The sequence below is a fragment of the Myxine glutinosa genome, chromosome 7 (genome assembly GCF_964187855.1).
Source record: "Myxine glutinosa chromosome 7, kmMyxGlut1.1, whole genome shotgun sequence".
NCBI lineage: Eukaryota > Metazoa > Chordata > Myxini > Myxiniformes > Myxinidae > Myxine > Myxine glutinosa.
In genome coordinates this window covers 11,767,574-11,784,337 of record NC_136267.1, presented here as the reverse complement: position 1 = coordinate 11,784,337, position 16,764 = coordinate 11,767,574, and the positions used below count along the sequence as shown (strand labels likewise).

Here is a 16,764-nt window from a genome sequence, read left to right as displayed (position 1 = left end):
TTGGAGGCCAGATTTGAAATGTGGTTTTCCCAGGAAAGATCATGGCAGATAGTGAGACCCAAAAGCTTGAGTGACAGAACTTCTCGGAGAGGATTATTCAGAAAGTGGATGGGAGGGTTGTCCAGTCGGTCTTTTCGGAGAGACATCGTAAGAGTGTGAGATTTGTCAGGATTGAAAGACATGTTCCACTTATTTGCCCAGTCTGTGATTTTGTCCAGGTCTGCAGAGAGTGAGGAGGCAGCAGACTGCCGATCTGAGGGATGAAGAATGGAGCGACAGAGAGTAGAGTCATCAGCAAAGAGATACAGAGGATTTTCAAGAGAGTCAGAGAGATCATTGATGAAGACCAGAAAAAGGACAGGGCCGAGAACACTGCCTTGTGGAACTCCAGCCTGAACAGGAAGAGGAGATGAGAGAAACCCATTCAGGGCCACACGTTGACTACGACTAGAGAGGAAGTCCGCCAGCCATGCGTGGAGATTTCCATGGATACCAAAAGAGGAGAGTTTGGTGAGCAGAGCGGGGTGCCAGACCGTATCGAAGGCACGTGATATGTCAAGGGAGACTGCTCTAATTTCCTGTTTGGCATTGAGGACCTCCATCCATTGTTGAGAAAGCAGAAGCAGCATGTCCAGAGTAGAGTGTCCAGGTCTGAAACCAAATTGATGATCAGAGATCAAGCCATTGGAGAAGAGGAAAGATTTCATATCTGAAGCAATGATGGATTCCATGACTTTGCTGATAATTGGGAGAAGGCTGATTGGTCTGTAGTTGCTGGGATCTGTTTTTGCACCTTGTTTGTGCAAAGCGGTGATGTTGGCAGATTTCCAAGCAGATGGAAGATGACCTTGAGCAAAAGAGAGGGTGAAGAGAACAGAGAGAGGGAGTGAAAGAGCGGAAGAACAGGATTTTAGGACCCGTGGGCTGATGCCGTCAGGTCCAGTTGCAGAATCCGAGTCGAGGGTTGACAGAAACTTTTCCACCTTGTCAGGAGGAAAGGACACAGAGTCCAGGAGCAGCTGGGTACGACTGGGTACGGTGGGTACAGAGAGGGATGGGTTTGGGACACAAGATTTAGAGGCAAACACAGAGTTGAGGCATTCAGCTTTTTCACGTGCAGAGTCAGCCGTGTGGCCATTTGAGGTGAGGGAGGGGATGGAGGGGGAACAAACACCAGAAACAGATTTGACCAGACGCCACCAGGATTTGGAAGAGGGAGACAGATAAGAGAGTTCGGTCCTGAGAACGGAGAGATATTGTTTCCTGGCTCTCCTGAGGGTGGACACACACTTGTTTCGGGCTTTGTGAAAGGAAATGAGATTTCCTTCCGTTGGATTTGCTTTCCAGGAGACGAAAGCAAGTTGTTTCTGGGCAATAGCCTCACCACAAGATTCCGTGTACCATGGACGGGAGGAAGGGTATGACAACAGAAGACGAGATGGGATAAATCTGTGCATGAGAGAGAGCAGTTTGCTTTGGAACAATTCCCACGAAGAATTTATGTCAGAGGCAGTAGAGATGGGAGACCAGTCCAGATGATTGATGGCTGCTTGAAGACCGTGCCAGTTGGCCTTCGTGAAATGCCAGACTCGCCGACGCTGAGGAGGCTCTCTGAGAATGGTCAGAGAGATGTCCACTTTAACAAGCACATGATCAGAAGAGCCGATTGGAGCAGAAGAAGAGCAGCAGACATTTTCAGGGAAGTTAGTCATAACCAAGTCCAGAAGAGAAGATGCTCCGTTGACTGAAATCCGGGTCGGGAAATTGACAGATTGTGTCAGTCCCAGTGAGTCACAGAAGTCCTTTGCTGAAGAGCCATGGCTGGTGAGAGAGGTACCGACACCCAGCCAACTGGCATGGTGACAGTTGAAATCACCACATATGAGGAAGAGAGAGTTGGGATGGGTAGATAGAAGTTGGTCCATATTCTCAGACAGCGAGATGTAGATGGAGTCATCACTGTTTGGTGGACGGTACAACACACATATGAACAAAAGGTGGGAGCGAAGGGGAAGCCGTAGCCAAAGGTATTCTTGGGGGTGAGGTGGAGAGAGGGCAGTGCAGGGCGAGTGAGGAAGAGTTTTTTATAAAGATAGCAACCCCACCTCCAGGACGAGGCTCAGGTCTATCATACCGGAGTAGGGAGTAACCTGGGAGAGATACCAAGGAATCAGAGACATCATGAAGGAGGAAAGTTTCTGTTAAGCAGATCACGTCTGGTTTGTCAGAAGCAACCTGTATGGAGAGATCAGACATGTTTGAGCGAAGGCCCCGGATGTTTGAGGTCCATACTGTTAAGGAAGAGGAAGGGGGAGCATCGGATACAGAACAGGGGGGGGGAGCAGTAGGGTAAGATGTGGAAGAGGAGGAAGAAGTAGGGAGAGCTGTTGAAGGTGTGTCAGAGATTACAGAATAGCTCGGAGAAAGGGAAGGATGGGAGAGACAAAAGGTTTGATGGTGATTGGGAGAGGCGCAGTGAGGTGTTATTTGACGAGGGGGAAGAGCGAGGCAGAAGGTTGAGGGAGATGAAGGTGAAAGTTGGAAGGGGGAAGAAGCGGGGAGGACGCTTTGAGGGGGAGGGGTGAGAGGGGAGTCTAGGAGGGGAGGAGCGAGGGAGAGTCTCGGAGGGGAGGGGTGTGGGGGGAGATTTGAAAGGAATGGGTGATTGGGAAGATTTGGAGGGGAGGGGCAAGGGGGAAGATTTGAAAGAGATGGGTGATGGGGATGGTTTGGAGGGGATGGGCAAGGGGGTAGATTTAGAGGGGAGGGGTGATGGGAAATGGGATTTTGGGGTGATGGGATTTTGAAAAATGTACGATTAATGGGAAACGAACATTTATTGCAAAATGAGTTTCTTGAGACATTCGAGTCAAAAATACGTTTGAGGACGCTGGAGGGAGGATGGAGTGCTGGAGAGTTTAGGGAATGAATGAAAGATGCACTATAAGAGATGGAATTTTTTTTTGGAATGAATGGATTTGGTGAGCAAGTCGAAAGCATCCTTTTATAGAAGAAGAAGAAAAAGGTGTTATAGAAAATGACAGAATACAGGTCTTCAGGGTTCAGATGAGACATTTTTTTAACAACGTGATCACAAACAGCGTGGTCGAAGAATGAACGAACGAACAACTAAGAACGAATAAACGAATAAAAACGGAAGGAAATGTTTTTGCGTTTTTTTTTTTTTTTTTTTTGAGATTTTAAAACAAGGAAGTATGGGATGAAAAGACCGTGAAAACAGAGACCGGAAAAAAATTTCAGCGTGATCGGAGAACCGCTGAGACAAAAACAAAGCCTAAAGCCAAGGTTGGACACAGTAGCCTAGTACTACACTTAGGCCTCAGGATACACGATGAGAAAGACCGACGATTCTGTACACAGGTACAAAAAACCAACGCCAAGAATACTATTAAAGACACCCCAATAGGTACATACAAGACCAGTTTCGACAAAAACACAATTGTGAAAAGTTACTTAACTTCGAAAGCGAGCGTGCATGGACAGCTTTGAAGAGACGAGACCTCCAATCTTGCGCATGCGCAGTCCCATTTAAAGTATATCGGACCCGTGGTTGTCGAGAAACAGCGGTCACAGACAAACAAACAAACACACACACAGACACACACACACACACACACACACACACACAGAGATTACTGGAATTATAGATAGATAGTATAAACAGTAAATTGAATAAAGTGTTATAAAAATTGTCTAAATAGTATAAACAGTAAATTGAATAAAGTGTCATAAACATTGTCGAAATAGTGCAAACAATAAATTGAACAAAGTGTTATAAACATTGTCTAAATAGTGTAAACAATAAATTAAATGAAGTGTTATAAACATCATCGAAATAGTGTAAACAATAAATTGAACTAAGTGTTATAAACATTATCTAAATAGTGTAAACAATAAATTTAATATCATCTTACAAACATTATCTAAATAGTGCAAACAATAAATTTAATAACATCTCACAAACATAATCGAAATATTGTAAACAATAAATGAAATGAGGTGTCATAAACATTATCTAAAAAGTACAACCAATCTTACTATAATTCATCAAATGTCCGTCTGTCTGTCTGTCCGTCCATCCGTTCGAAGGTACTGCAAAAACGGCTTAACCGATTGCAACGATATTTTGGGTGGGTAATCCTGGGATCTCCTGAAGTAAAATAGGGTATATTGTTTTTCCAATTTCAGCTTTGGCCTCCAGCATTTTCAGGTTTGCACTCCCGCATAACGTTATTTTCACGGGTGCCGCAGAAACGGATGCACCGATCGCTGCACGGCTGCACCGATCGGCTGCACCGATCGCTGCACAACTGCACCAATCGGCTGCACCGATCAGACTCGGTGGCCTCGGACAAAGACATTTTATAAGGAAATGGGTTGATTCCCTGCTTGAGAGGATGCCAACCCCCTCCCCGCCATCACGGTCATCTCTCCAACTCACAATCCCACGAGATATGCGGAAAGGACGACCCAAAACCAATTATCTCCTTTTTGATTTGTATATAAACATCATTAAAAGTAAATAATGACCTCGGCCAAAGTTCAAACAACGTGAGTTTAGTCTCGACATGAGAGAATTCCACATAACTATTTGGGCGGTGTATACGCTAACACATTGCTGTCTCCATTGATCTTGCCAAGGCCGTAACACCTATCGGCTTAAAATCCTTTTAACTGTTGACTTGGTAGTTTTTACAGTGAAGGAAACATTAACAATGTTGATAAAAGTTTATTTTGTCATTAATTATTTGTGATTGGAGTTTTGTTGTTTGGAATGAAAAAAGAGGTATCGAGTTCAAGTAAATGACGACATGCCGTGATGGTTTCTACTTTCTAAATGTGATCTTTGTGGATCGCCATATGCAGATTCGTCACGGACCCACTATCAATGTTTCTACATGTGAACTTACCCGTTTGTTTGCGAACGGGTACGTTTTTCATGGAAGTCCTTCACGAACTTGCTGTCCATGTCTGACGTGCGACTGAGGGTGCTACAGGAATGTGGAATTTAATGGTTTCATGCTTTAGCATTCGCCATATCTGCATTGCCTGTTTGCTTCTGGCCTCCCACCCATGCATAGCATGGGTATCTCACTAGTTAATTAAATGGAGTGTTACAAACATTGTCTAAATAGTGCAAACAATAAATTGAACAAAGTGTTATAAACATTGTCTAAATAGTGCAAACAATAAATTGAATAAAGTGTTATAAACATTATCTAAATAGTGTAAACAATAAATTGAATAAAGTGTTTTTTTGTTGTTGTTTTTTGGGGGTTTTTTGTATACAAGATCGAGGCTCGTGAAAGAGCTAACATTAATCACACAAAAAGTCAAACCGACACACAAAACACAAAAAACAAGGGGAGCGGCAGACAAGATGGGGAGAACATAACAAACATTGTGTTACAAACATTGTCTAAATAGTGAAAACAATAAATTAAATGAAGTGTTATAAACATTGTCTAAATAGTGCAAACAATAAATTGAATAAAGTGTTACAAACATTGTCTAAATAGTGTGAACAATAAATTGAATAAAGTGTTATAAACATTATCTAAATAGTACAAACAATAAATTGAATAAAGTGTTATAAACATTGTCTAAATAGTACATATAATAAATTGAATAAAGTATTACAAACATCGTCTAAATAATGCAAACAATAAATTGAATAAAGTGTTACAAACATTGTCGAAATAGTGTGAACAATAAATTGAATAAAGTGTGATAAACATTGTCTAAATAATGTGAACAATAAATTGAGTAAAGTGTTATAAACATTGTCTAAATAGTGTAAACAATAATTTGAATAAAGTGTTCTAAACATTGTCTAAATAGTGTAAACAATAAATTGAGTAAAGTGTTATAAACATTGTCTAAATAGTGTGAACAATAAATTGAATAAAGTGTGATAAACATTGTCTAAATAATGTAAACAATAAATTGAGTAAAGTGCTATAAACATTGTCTAAATAGTGTAAACAATAAATTGAATAAAGTGTTATATAAACATTGTCTAAATAGTGTAGACAATAAATTGAATAAAGTGTTATAAACATTGTCTAAATAGTGTAAACAATAAATTGAATAAAGTGTTATACACATTGTCTAAATAGTGTGAACAATAAATTGAATAAAGTGTTATAAACATTGTGTAAACAGTGCAAACAATAAATTGAATAAAGTGTTATAAACATTGTCTAAATAGTGTAAACAATAAATTAAATGAAATATTATAAACATTGTGTAAATAGTGTAAACAATCAATTTAATAAAGTGTTATAAACATTGTCTAAATAGTGTAAACAATAAATGAAATGAAATATTATAAACATTGTGTAAATAGTGCAAACAATAAATTGAATAAAGTGTTATAAACATTATCTAAATAGTGTAAGCAATAAATTGAATAAAGTGTTATAAACGTTGTCTAAATAGTGTAAACAATGAATTGAATAAAGTTTTATAAACATTGTCTAAATAGTGTAAACAATAAATTGAACAAAGTGTTATAAACATTGTCTAAATAGTGTAAACAATAAATTGAATAAAGTGTTATAAACATTGTCTAAATGGTGTAAATTTCCAAGGTCACTAAAACTGCAAACATTTAAACCCACCACCTGAACATTTGACTCTGCCCTGATTTCTCATTCTTATCCATTTTTCTCTTTGCACAGGTAGAGAAATTAAATCGTGACAATCTAGATACCCACTCGTTCCTCTGCCACCAAAGGTGGATGGAAGTTATGCTTTCACCACTGTCTGGCTGTCGGTCTGTCTGTTTGTTACTTGCAAAATCGAAGATTTTTCAAGTATATTGGTCGGTTGCGTTTGTTATTACTCGACAAAAAATTTTTTTGGACAGGTATGTTGATCACTCCGGTTTGTGTGTATGTGTGTTTGTTTGTCTGTCTGTCCGCTCACTTATACTTGCTTACAGGTCACAATTTTAAACCGATCTTCACGAACTTCACCAAATGTTAGAGTTTTTGGTCTGACAAAATCCTATATATTTTTGAGGTGAACAGGTCAAAAGGTCAACAGAGGCCAAAGGTCAACCACTTTTTTCAAACATCTAAAATCCTCAATTTTCATACGATTGACTTGAAATTTGAATAAGATTTTCATATCAGTGCACTGAATTCAACCAACAACTATTTTTGAGGTCAACATAGGTCACAAGGTCAACATAGGCCTAAGATCAACCACTTTTCTTCAAAATTCTAAAATCCTCAATTTTCATCCGATTGACGTGAAATTTGAATAGGGTTTTCATATCAGCTAACTGAATTCAACCACCAACTCTTTTTGAGATCAACATAGGTCACAAGGTCAACACAGGCCAAAGGTCAACAACCATTTCAAATTTCTAAAATCCTCAATTTTCATCCAATTGACTTGAAATTTGAAAAGGATTTTATTATCAGAGAACTGAATTCAACCACCAACTATTTTTGAGATCAACATAGGTCACAAGGTCAACATAGGTCGAAGTTCAACCACTTTTTAAAAAATTCTAAAATCCTCAATTTTCACCCAATTGACTTGAAATTTGAATGGGATTTTCATATCAGCGAACTGTATTCAACCTCCAACTATTATTGAGATCAACATAAGTGACAAGCTCAACATTGACCAAAGGTCAACCACTTTTTTTCGAGCTTCCTAAAATCCTCAATTTTCATACGATTGACTTGAAATTTTAATAGGATTTTCACATCAGCTAACTGAATTCAACCACCAACTATTTTTTGAGAACAGCATATATCAAAAGGTCAATAGACCAAAGGTCAACCTCTTCTTTCAAATTTCTAAAATCCTGAATTTTCATCCGATTGACTTGAAATTTGAATGCCACTTTCATATCAGCTTACTGAAACCAACCACCAACTATTTTTGAGGTCAACATAGGCCAAAAGGTCATCATAGGCCAAACCTCTAAAATTGTCAATTTTCATCCAATTAACTTAAAATTTGAGGACTATTTGCAGACCTAGTCATTGAATTCAACCCCAACTATTTTTGAGGTCAACATAGACCAAAAGTCAACATAGGTCGGATTTCTAAAATCCTGAATTTATCATTCGATTTACTTAATTTGAAGACGATTTGCATATCAGGTCACATAATTCAACCACTAATTATTTGTGAGGTCAAAGGGATGCTCTACCAAGTGCCATTCTGCTTTGTTCTCTTTTGCCAAGTGTCGCTCTGACTGATTTTTCATTCTGTCTGTTTGTTACTTGCAAAATCGAATATTTTTCAAGTATATTGGTCGGTTGCATTTGTTATTCTGTCTGTTTGTCTATTTGGCACCGGCCTACAGGTCACAATTCTAAACCGATCGTCATGAAACTTCACCAAGTTGTAGAGGTCGTCACAATTCAGAAGATTGAGATTCAGAAAATATATCAGAAGAAAATCAGATTTTGAGGTCAAAGGTTTTTTTTTTAAATCGTAAAATTGCCATTTTAAATCCGATTGACTTGAAAATTGAACAGCATTTGTATATCGAGTCACTAAATTGGGAAACCATCTATTTTTTAGGTAAAAGGTCAAAAGTCAACTCGAGGTCAAACTGCCAAAATCATCAATTTTCATCCGATTGACTTGAAAATTTAACAGCATTTGTATATTGAGTCACTAAATTGGGAAAACATCTATTTTTTAGGTAAAAAGGTCAAAGGTCAACTCGAGGTCAAACTGCCAAAATCATCAATTTTCATCTGAAAACCCGTTAATTTTCATCCAATTGACTTGAAAATAGAACAGCATTTGCATAGGGCCTCACTGTATTGGGAAACCGAGTCAGTTATGGATGGTGGAGGAGCACTTTTGCATCGGAACATGTCAAAGTCCTCAGCTCATGGGATTTTTTCAGTTGAGCAAAGCTTCATCTTTTGAAGCTTCACATTGTCCGTAAGTTTTTTGAGGAGGATCAAGCTGCTCGCATTGTCATTTTCCAAACTGCTTTTGGATATAATCAAAAAAGATGACCTTTTCTTGACGTGCAATTTAGTGATAAAACAAATTTTGTTTCATCAAAGTGATGAAACAAAAACAACAGTTTCAGGCCATTTGTGAAGAAATGCCACACAATGTGGCAATTGTCAAACGCATGGAGTGACCCAATGTAATGACGGTCTAATTGATTGAACGTGCAAGCTTTTAGGTAATTTCACAGCAGAAATAAATGTTACACTTTCTTGATTCATGCCACTCTTTACTGAAATAATTTTACATTTGCACAAGTTATTTAATACATAACTGGTACAGTCTTATATGCAACACCCTGGATTTTAACACTACTAGCATGGATCGGTTCACTACCTTTGCCTCACCACATGTTGCTACAGAGGCACGGGCTTGTTTTAACTGAGGATAATGACTGGACCTGAGTAGATGTGTTGTCATGATTTACACCAATCATAATACAAACATTTATTTTGCACAAATTTATTTGTAATATTGGTGATATTATTTATTTGTAATTTATTTGTAATCTAAAAAGGTCCAAGCTGTCTAATATGTCTGATGGGTGTAAGTGCTCTAAATGGTGTTAAGGTCTAAGGGGTTGAAAGGGACTTAAGGGGTGTAAAGGTCGAAAGGTTCTAGGTGTCTCAAGGGTATAAAAAGTCGAAAAGGTGAAGGGATCGAAAGGTGTCTAAAGTATTGAACATGTCTGAAATAAAATAGGGGTCAAAGGGTCTTTTAAATTTTTTGGTATACAGAATCGAGGCTCGTGTAAGAGCTAACACATTAAACATGAAAACATGCACAGGCACATAAAACATACAATGGAGGGAGCAGGAGACAAAACGGGAAGAGAGGGAAGCACACAAGCACAACAAAAGTGGAGAATAGGGACGTCGGTAGATCTGTCGAAGGGAGAGGACTGGGGGAGGAGGGAGGAGTACACGGTATAAAGCAAATGAACATTACTAGGAATTTCAGGAAAGAAGTTGTAGATTAAAAGAGGTGGATTTGGGGTGTTTTAATGCGGGTAGAAAAGATCAAGGTTTTGGATGGGGGAAGATAAGAGATGGTGGTGAACAGCTATTTTAAAGACCTGGAGGGAGGAGAGGGATTGAAGAGAGTGCGGGAGTTTGTTCCAGAGGCGGGAGAAAAGGGAAATGAAAGAGTGAAGGTGAGCAGAGAGTCTTGATTTTGGCAGTTTCACCAGAAGAGGGTTGCTGGCAGATCTTCTGCATCCTGCAGGAGTATTTGGTGGGCAGAGCACAGACAGAGCAGGGGGAGCAAAGCCAGAGAGGAGTCGGTGGAAGATAGAAAGACCACCAACCTGCCTGCGGTGAGCGAGTGATAGGCCCTCAGAATCAACTTCACCACGGGAGATACCAATGATTCTGAATGCTTTGGTTTCAACCGCGTGAAGCCGAGCTAGGCGTGAGGCAGGAACACCATCCCAGAACCAGGAGAGCAGTATTCCATTGAGCTGCGGATGACAGCTTGGTATGTGATGAGGAGCTCAGAAGTGCCCATAAAGGACTTTACACGACGGAGGATGCCCAGTTTGGAGACCAGCTTGGAAATGTGCTTTTCCCAGGAAAGATCATGGCAGATCGTGAGACCCAAATGCTTGAGTGACAGAACTTCTTTGAGAGGATTGTTGAGAAAGTAGATGGGAGGGTTGTGCAGATGGTTTTTTTGGAGAGACATGGTGAGAGTGTGAGGTTTGACAGGATTGAAAGGCATGTTCCACTTGCTTGACCAGTTTGTGATGTTATCCAGGTCTGCAGAGAGTGAAGAGGCTGCTGCCTTCCAATCTGAGGGTTGAGATATAGAGCGGCAGAGAGTGGAGTCATCAGCAAAGAGATAGAGAGGATTTTCCAGAGAGTCGGAAAGATCATTGATGAATACGAAAAAAAGCACAAGGCCCAGAACACTGCCTTGAGGAACTCCAGCCTGGACAGGAAGGGGAGATGAGAGAATTCCATTCAGGGCCACACGTTAACAGCAACCAGAGAGGAAGACCACAAGCCATGTGTGGAGGTTTCCATGGATACCATATGAGGAGAGTTTGGTGAGCAGAGCGGGGTGCCAGACCGTATCGAAGGCACGTGATATGTCAAGGGAGACAGCTCTAATTTCCTGTTTGGCGTTGAGGACCTCCATCCATTGTTGAGACAGCAGAAGCAGCATGTCCAGAGTAGAGTGACCTGGTCTGAAACCAAATTGATGATCAGAGATCAAGCCATTGGAGAAGAGGAAGGATTAATCTCAGAAGCGATGATGGATTCCTCGGCTTTGCTGATTATTGGGAGCAGGCTGATTGGTCTGTTGTTGCAAGGATCTGTTTTTATTATTATTATTATTATTATTATTATTATTTTTGTATACAAGATCGAGGCTCGTGAAAGAGCTAACATTAATCACACAAAACGTCAAACCGACACATAAAACACAAAATAAGGGGAGCGGAACAAGATGGGGTGAGAGGGGGAAGGACACAAACACAACATTTGAGAGCGGGGACATCGAGAGAACTGTGGGAGGGAGAGGGCTTGGGGGGAGGTGGGAGAGGTATAAAAGATATGGACACTGCAAGGTCTTCCAGGAAAGAAGTTGGAATGAAGAAGTTGGTTTGAGAGTTCAATCTCGATTTGAGAGTTTGCTGGCTCTCCTGAGGTTTTTGCAATTTTTTTTGTGTAAAGCGGTAATGTTTGCTGATTTCCAGCTGATGGCAGATGACCTAGAGCAAAAGAGAGGGTGAAGAGAACAGAGAGAGGGTGAGATAGAGTGGCAGGGCGGGATTTTAGGACCCGTGGGCTGATGCCGCCTGGTCCAGTCACAGAATCAGAGTCGAGGTTTGAAAGAAACTTCTCCACCTTGTCAGAAGAGAATGACACAGAGTCCTGGAGCAGCTGGGTTCGACTGGGTAAGGTGGGAACAGAGAGATGGGTTTGGGACACAATATTTAGAGGCAAACACAGAGCTGAGGCATTCAGCTTTGTCACGTGTGGTGTCAGCTGTGCAGCTGTTTAAGTTAAGGGAGGGGATGGAGGGGGAACAAACACCAGAAACAGATTTGTTCAGATGCCATCAGGATTTGGAGGAGGGAGACAGGTTTAAGAGTTCAATCTTGAGAGTCGAGAGATAGTGTTTGCTGGCTCTCCTGAGGGTAGACACACACTTGTTCCGAGCTTTGAGAAAGGAAATGAGGTTGCCTTCAGTTGGATTTCCCTTCCATGAGGCCAAGGCAAGTTGTTTCAGGACAACTGCCTCAACACAACATTCAGTGTACCATGGACGGGAGGAAGGGTATTGCAACTGAAGACGAGATGGGATAAATCTGTGCATGAGAGAAAGCAGTTTGCTTTGGAAGAATTCCCAGGATGAGTTGATGTCAGAGGCAATCGAGATGGGAGACCAGTCCAGATGATTGATGGCTGCTTGAAGACCGTGCCAGTCAACCTGAGTGAAATGCCAGACTCGTTGATGCTGAGGAGACTCTCTGAGAATGGCCAGAGAGATGTCCACTTCAACAAGCATATGGTCAGAAGAACCGATTGGAGCAGAAGAAGAGCAGCACACATTTGCATGGAAGTTAGTGATAAGCAAGTGCAGAAGAGAAGATGCCCTGTTGACTGAGATCCAGGTTGGGAAGTTGACAGATTGTGTCAGTCCTCGTTGGTCGCAGCAGTCCTTTGCTGAGGAGGTACCCACACCCAGCCTGCTGGCATGAAGGCAGTTGAAGTCACCACAAATGAGGAAGATAGAGAGTTGGGATGAGTGGATAGAAGTTGGTCCATGTTGTCAGACATCGAGATGTAAATGGAGTTGTCACTGTTTGGAAGATGGTACAACACACATATGAACAAAGGGTGGGAGCAAAGAGGAAGCCGTAGCCAGAGGTACTCCTGGAGGTGGGCTGGAGAGAGAGAGCAGTGCAAGGAGAGTGAGGAAAAGAGTTTTCGATAAAGATAGCAACTCCACCACCAGGATGAGGCTCAGGTCTATCATACCAGAGGAGGGAGTAACCAAAATCATACCGGAGGAGGGAGTTATGGGTCTTTTGGGTCCTCTAGGTCTTTTGGTTCTTCAAGGTCTTTTTTTCCTCTTGGTATTTGGGGGCTTTAAGGGGGTTTGGGTAATTGAAGGGTCTTTGGGGACTTTAAGAGTCTTGGGGGGGGGGGGGGAGTCTTTTGGGTCCTCTGTGTCTTTTGATGTTTCGGGGTCTATTGGTTCTTTGGGATATTTGGCATCCTCTGGGTCTTTTGGTGCTTTGGGATATTTTAGTTCTTCAGGTCTTTTGGGTCTTTGGGGGTCTTCAGTGTCTTTTGGGGGTGTTTGGGGTCTTTTAGGGTCTTCAGGGTGTTTTGCTTCTTTGGGACCTTTGTGTCTTCAGGGTATTTTGGGGTCTTTTGGTTCTTCAGGGTCTTTTGGGTTCTCTGGGTCTTTTGGTGTTTTGGGGTCTTTTGGTACCTCGGGTGGGGTCTTTTGGTTATTCGAGGTCTTTGAGGTCTTTTGGGTCTTTGGTGTATTTTGGGTATTTGTGGTCTTTAAGGGTCATCAGGGTTTTTGGGGTCTTCGGTATTGTAATAGTATGCAAGTAAAGATATATAGTTTTTTTTTTGTTTGTTTGTTTTTTTTGTATACAGAATCGAGGCTCGTGAAAGAGCTAAATAGTTGCATGGCTTCACGGACAGATGGACGGATGCATGCCGAGACGGAGCTCCTTTTATATTATATACTAGTTTGAAGTAAAGTTTGTTCTGCTTGAATAATTTACTGCACTGGAATCTTCTTCATGCTGTGCATGATATGTGTGTGCGTTATAGTATTCGGATACATAATGAAGGTGGAGATGAACAGACGAGATCAAGGTCTTGCATCCCGAGTGGTTTTCATGAACAACAAGCACAATGAAAATATAGTGACTGGTACGGTGCGGCTTCCTGGGAAGAACAACAGACAGTGTTTTACTCATACCCTGCAACTTAAAGTGAGCCATTTTCCTCCAGCTACCCTGAATCCTACATCTCTTGGAATTTATTATGAGCTTGCTCTTTTCTGAAGTACCAGCCTCGTATGCAAATTAGTATGCACCCAACTTCTGCATTTATAATTACACATTACGAAAATGCATATTTTGCATTAGTATGCATACAACTTCTGCATTTATAATTACACATTACGAAAATGCATATTTGGCATTAGTATGCATACATCTTCTGCATTTATAATTATACATTTCAAAAATGCATATTATACATTCGTATGAATAAAACTTCGGCATTTATAATTGCACATTTCAAAAATGCATATTGTGCATTAGTATGAATACAACTTCTGCATTTATAATTACACATTTCAAAAATGCATATTGTTTATTACTATGAATACAACTTCTGCATTTATAATTACACATTTCAAAAATGCATATTGTGCATTAGTATGTATACAACTTCTGCATTTATAATTACACATTTCAAAAATGCATATTGTGCATTAGTATGTATACAACTTCGGCATTTATAATTACACATTTCGAAAATGCATATTGTGCATTAGTGTGTATACAACTTCTGCATTTATAATTACACATTTCAAAAATGCATATTGTTTATTACTATGAATACAACGTCTGCATTTATAATTACACATTTCAAAAACGCATATTGTGCATTAGTATGAATACAACTTCTGCATTTATACAGACTTGACATTTAATATGGAATATTTTTTTTGTGGGGGTGAACTTACTTTTCAAGATGACTTGGAACCAAAAGTTCATTGGAATTATGTTGAAATTATTCTAGATTTTGTTAGTGTGACCTTTAAAAGAAACAAAAACCACATTTGACATTTTGAAACAAATAAATTGATCCTTGAAAGTGATGTAAACTGATATCGAACTAAATTCATGGACAGTACTGTGTTAAACTTCTGTACGTTTTCCAGAAGTATCTCTTTATTTTGCACATTAGCCAAAATTTTTTTTAACAAAAACAAAAGTTAAATTACGACTGGGATTACGGATAGTAAAATTACAGTTCAGTACTTCGTGTAACCCCCACGAGCATTCAGGAAAGCACGTAGACGTTGAGGCATGCTGTTCACGAGATTTGCTAAGGTTTGGACAGGAATCGCTTGCCATGCAGTGACAATAGCCTGCTGCAATTCATGCACAGAGGTCGGCTGCTGGTCCGAGTGGTCGATTTGACACGTTAATTCTGCCCACAAGTTCTCTATTGGATTCATATCCGGGGACATGGCAGGCCACTCCATATGCTCTACACCACGGTCAGCAAGAAAGTGTTGGATCATGCGAGCACGATGAGGCCGTGCATTGTCATCTTGGAAGACAAAGTTTCCGCGAAAGGCTGCACGAGCAAATGGAAGCAATGTTTCTTCCAGAATGGCCCTGTACTTGAACTGGTTCAGGTTTCCATTCAGAACAACCAGGTCAGTTTTGCCCCCTGCATGAAAAGCAGCCCAATCGGTCACCGCACCACCTCCAGCTTGGACTCTTGGCACTATACAATCTTTGTTGTAGGCTTCATGCACTTGTCTGCGCACTCGGATGCGGCCATCTTGACGATAGACCAGAAATCTAGACTCGTCACTGAAGATCACATGATTCCAGTGTCCTGGCTGCCATTGACGGTGCTCTGTGGCCCACTGCAATCGGCGCTGGTGGTGTTGTCTGGTCAGGTGTGGCTTTCTCAGGGGACGGCTGGCACGATAGCCTGCTTGAACCAGTCGTTGGTTGACTAGCCTTCTGGATACAGGCACATTTGTCAGTTGCTGCCACTCAGCCCTAAGCCGATTAGCTGACTTGGTACGGCCATTGCGGACTAATCGGTGCAGCTGGCGATCATCCCGCCTTGTGGTTCTGCGGGGACGTCCTGGCCTCGGTATTGGAGTAGGGACACCCTTCTGAGCATTTCGTTTCAGGATCTTTGACACCTGACCTTGAGTGATACCATACTGCCGAGCAATAGCACACTCTTTCATGCCGTAATTTCGTAAAGCCACCACTCCATGACAAACAGCATTGCCGAGTTGACGGACCATCTCCAGAGGAAGCGGCAATAACCTTTGGAGACGTGCAGCAGTTGTTTTCCACTAATACAGAACGCAACAACCCTTGTATACCCGACTGTGAAGCCAATCGTCAAATGCACCTGTCCGTACATTTTGCCACGCCACCTGTGATGTAATCCTGTTGTTGACTTCTTGCTGCGACAGACAATCTGTGACATGGTTCTTTTAACAAATAAATCACCAAAGTGTAAAAAAAGCTCACCAGATTGATATACTGAGTTAAGAAAGTAAACCCAAGTCAAGAAAAAATATATATTCCATATTAAATGCCAAGTCTGTAATTACACATTTCAAAAATGCATATTGTGCATTAGTGTGTATACAACTTCTGCATTTATAATTACACATTCTGAAAATGCATATTTTGCATTAGTATGCATACATCTTCTGCATTTATAATTATACATTTCAAAAATGCATATTATACATTCGTATGAATACAACTTCGGCATTTATAATTACACATTTCAAAAATGCATATTGTGCATTAGTATGAATACAACTTCTGCATTTATAATTACACATTTCAAAAATGCATATTGTTTATTACTATGAATACAACTTCTGCATTTATAATTACACATTTCAAAAATGCATATTGTTTATTACTATGAATACAACTTCTGCATTTATAATTACACATTTCAAAAATGCATATTGTGCATTAGT

The 16,764-nt window shown here is 40.6% G+C and overlaps 1 protein-coding gene across 1 annotated transcript in view; it reads left to right on the top strand.

Annotated features, from left to right (window-relative positions):
* Positions 1–16,764, top strand: part of LOC137430982 (integrin alpha-6) — a 446,593-nt gene that overhangs the window by 325,986 nt on the left and 103,843 nt on the right. The window contains exon 12 of the mRNA XM_078781278.1: positions 13,827–13,990. Coding sequence (XP_078637404.1) covers positions 13,827–13,990 — 164 coding nt within the window. The remainder of the gene's footprint in view (positions 1–13,826; positions 13,991–16,764) is intronic.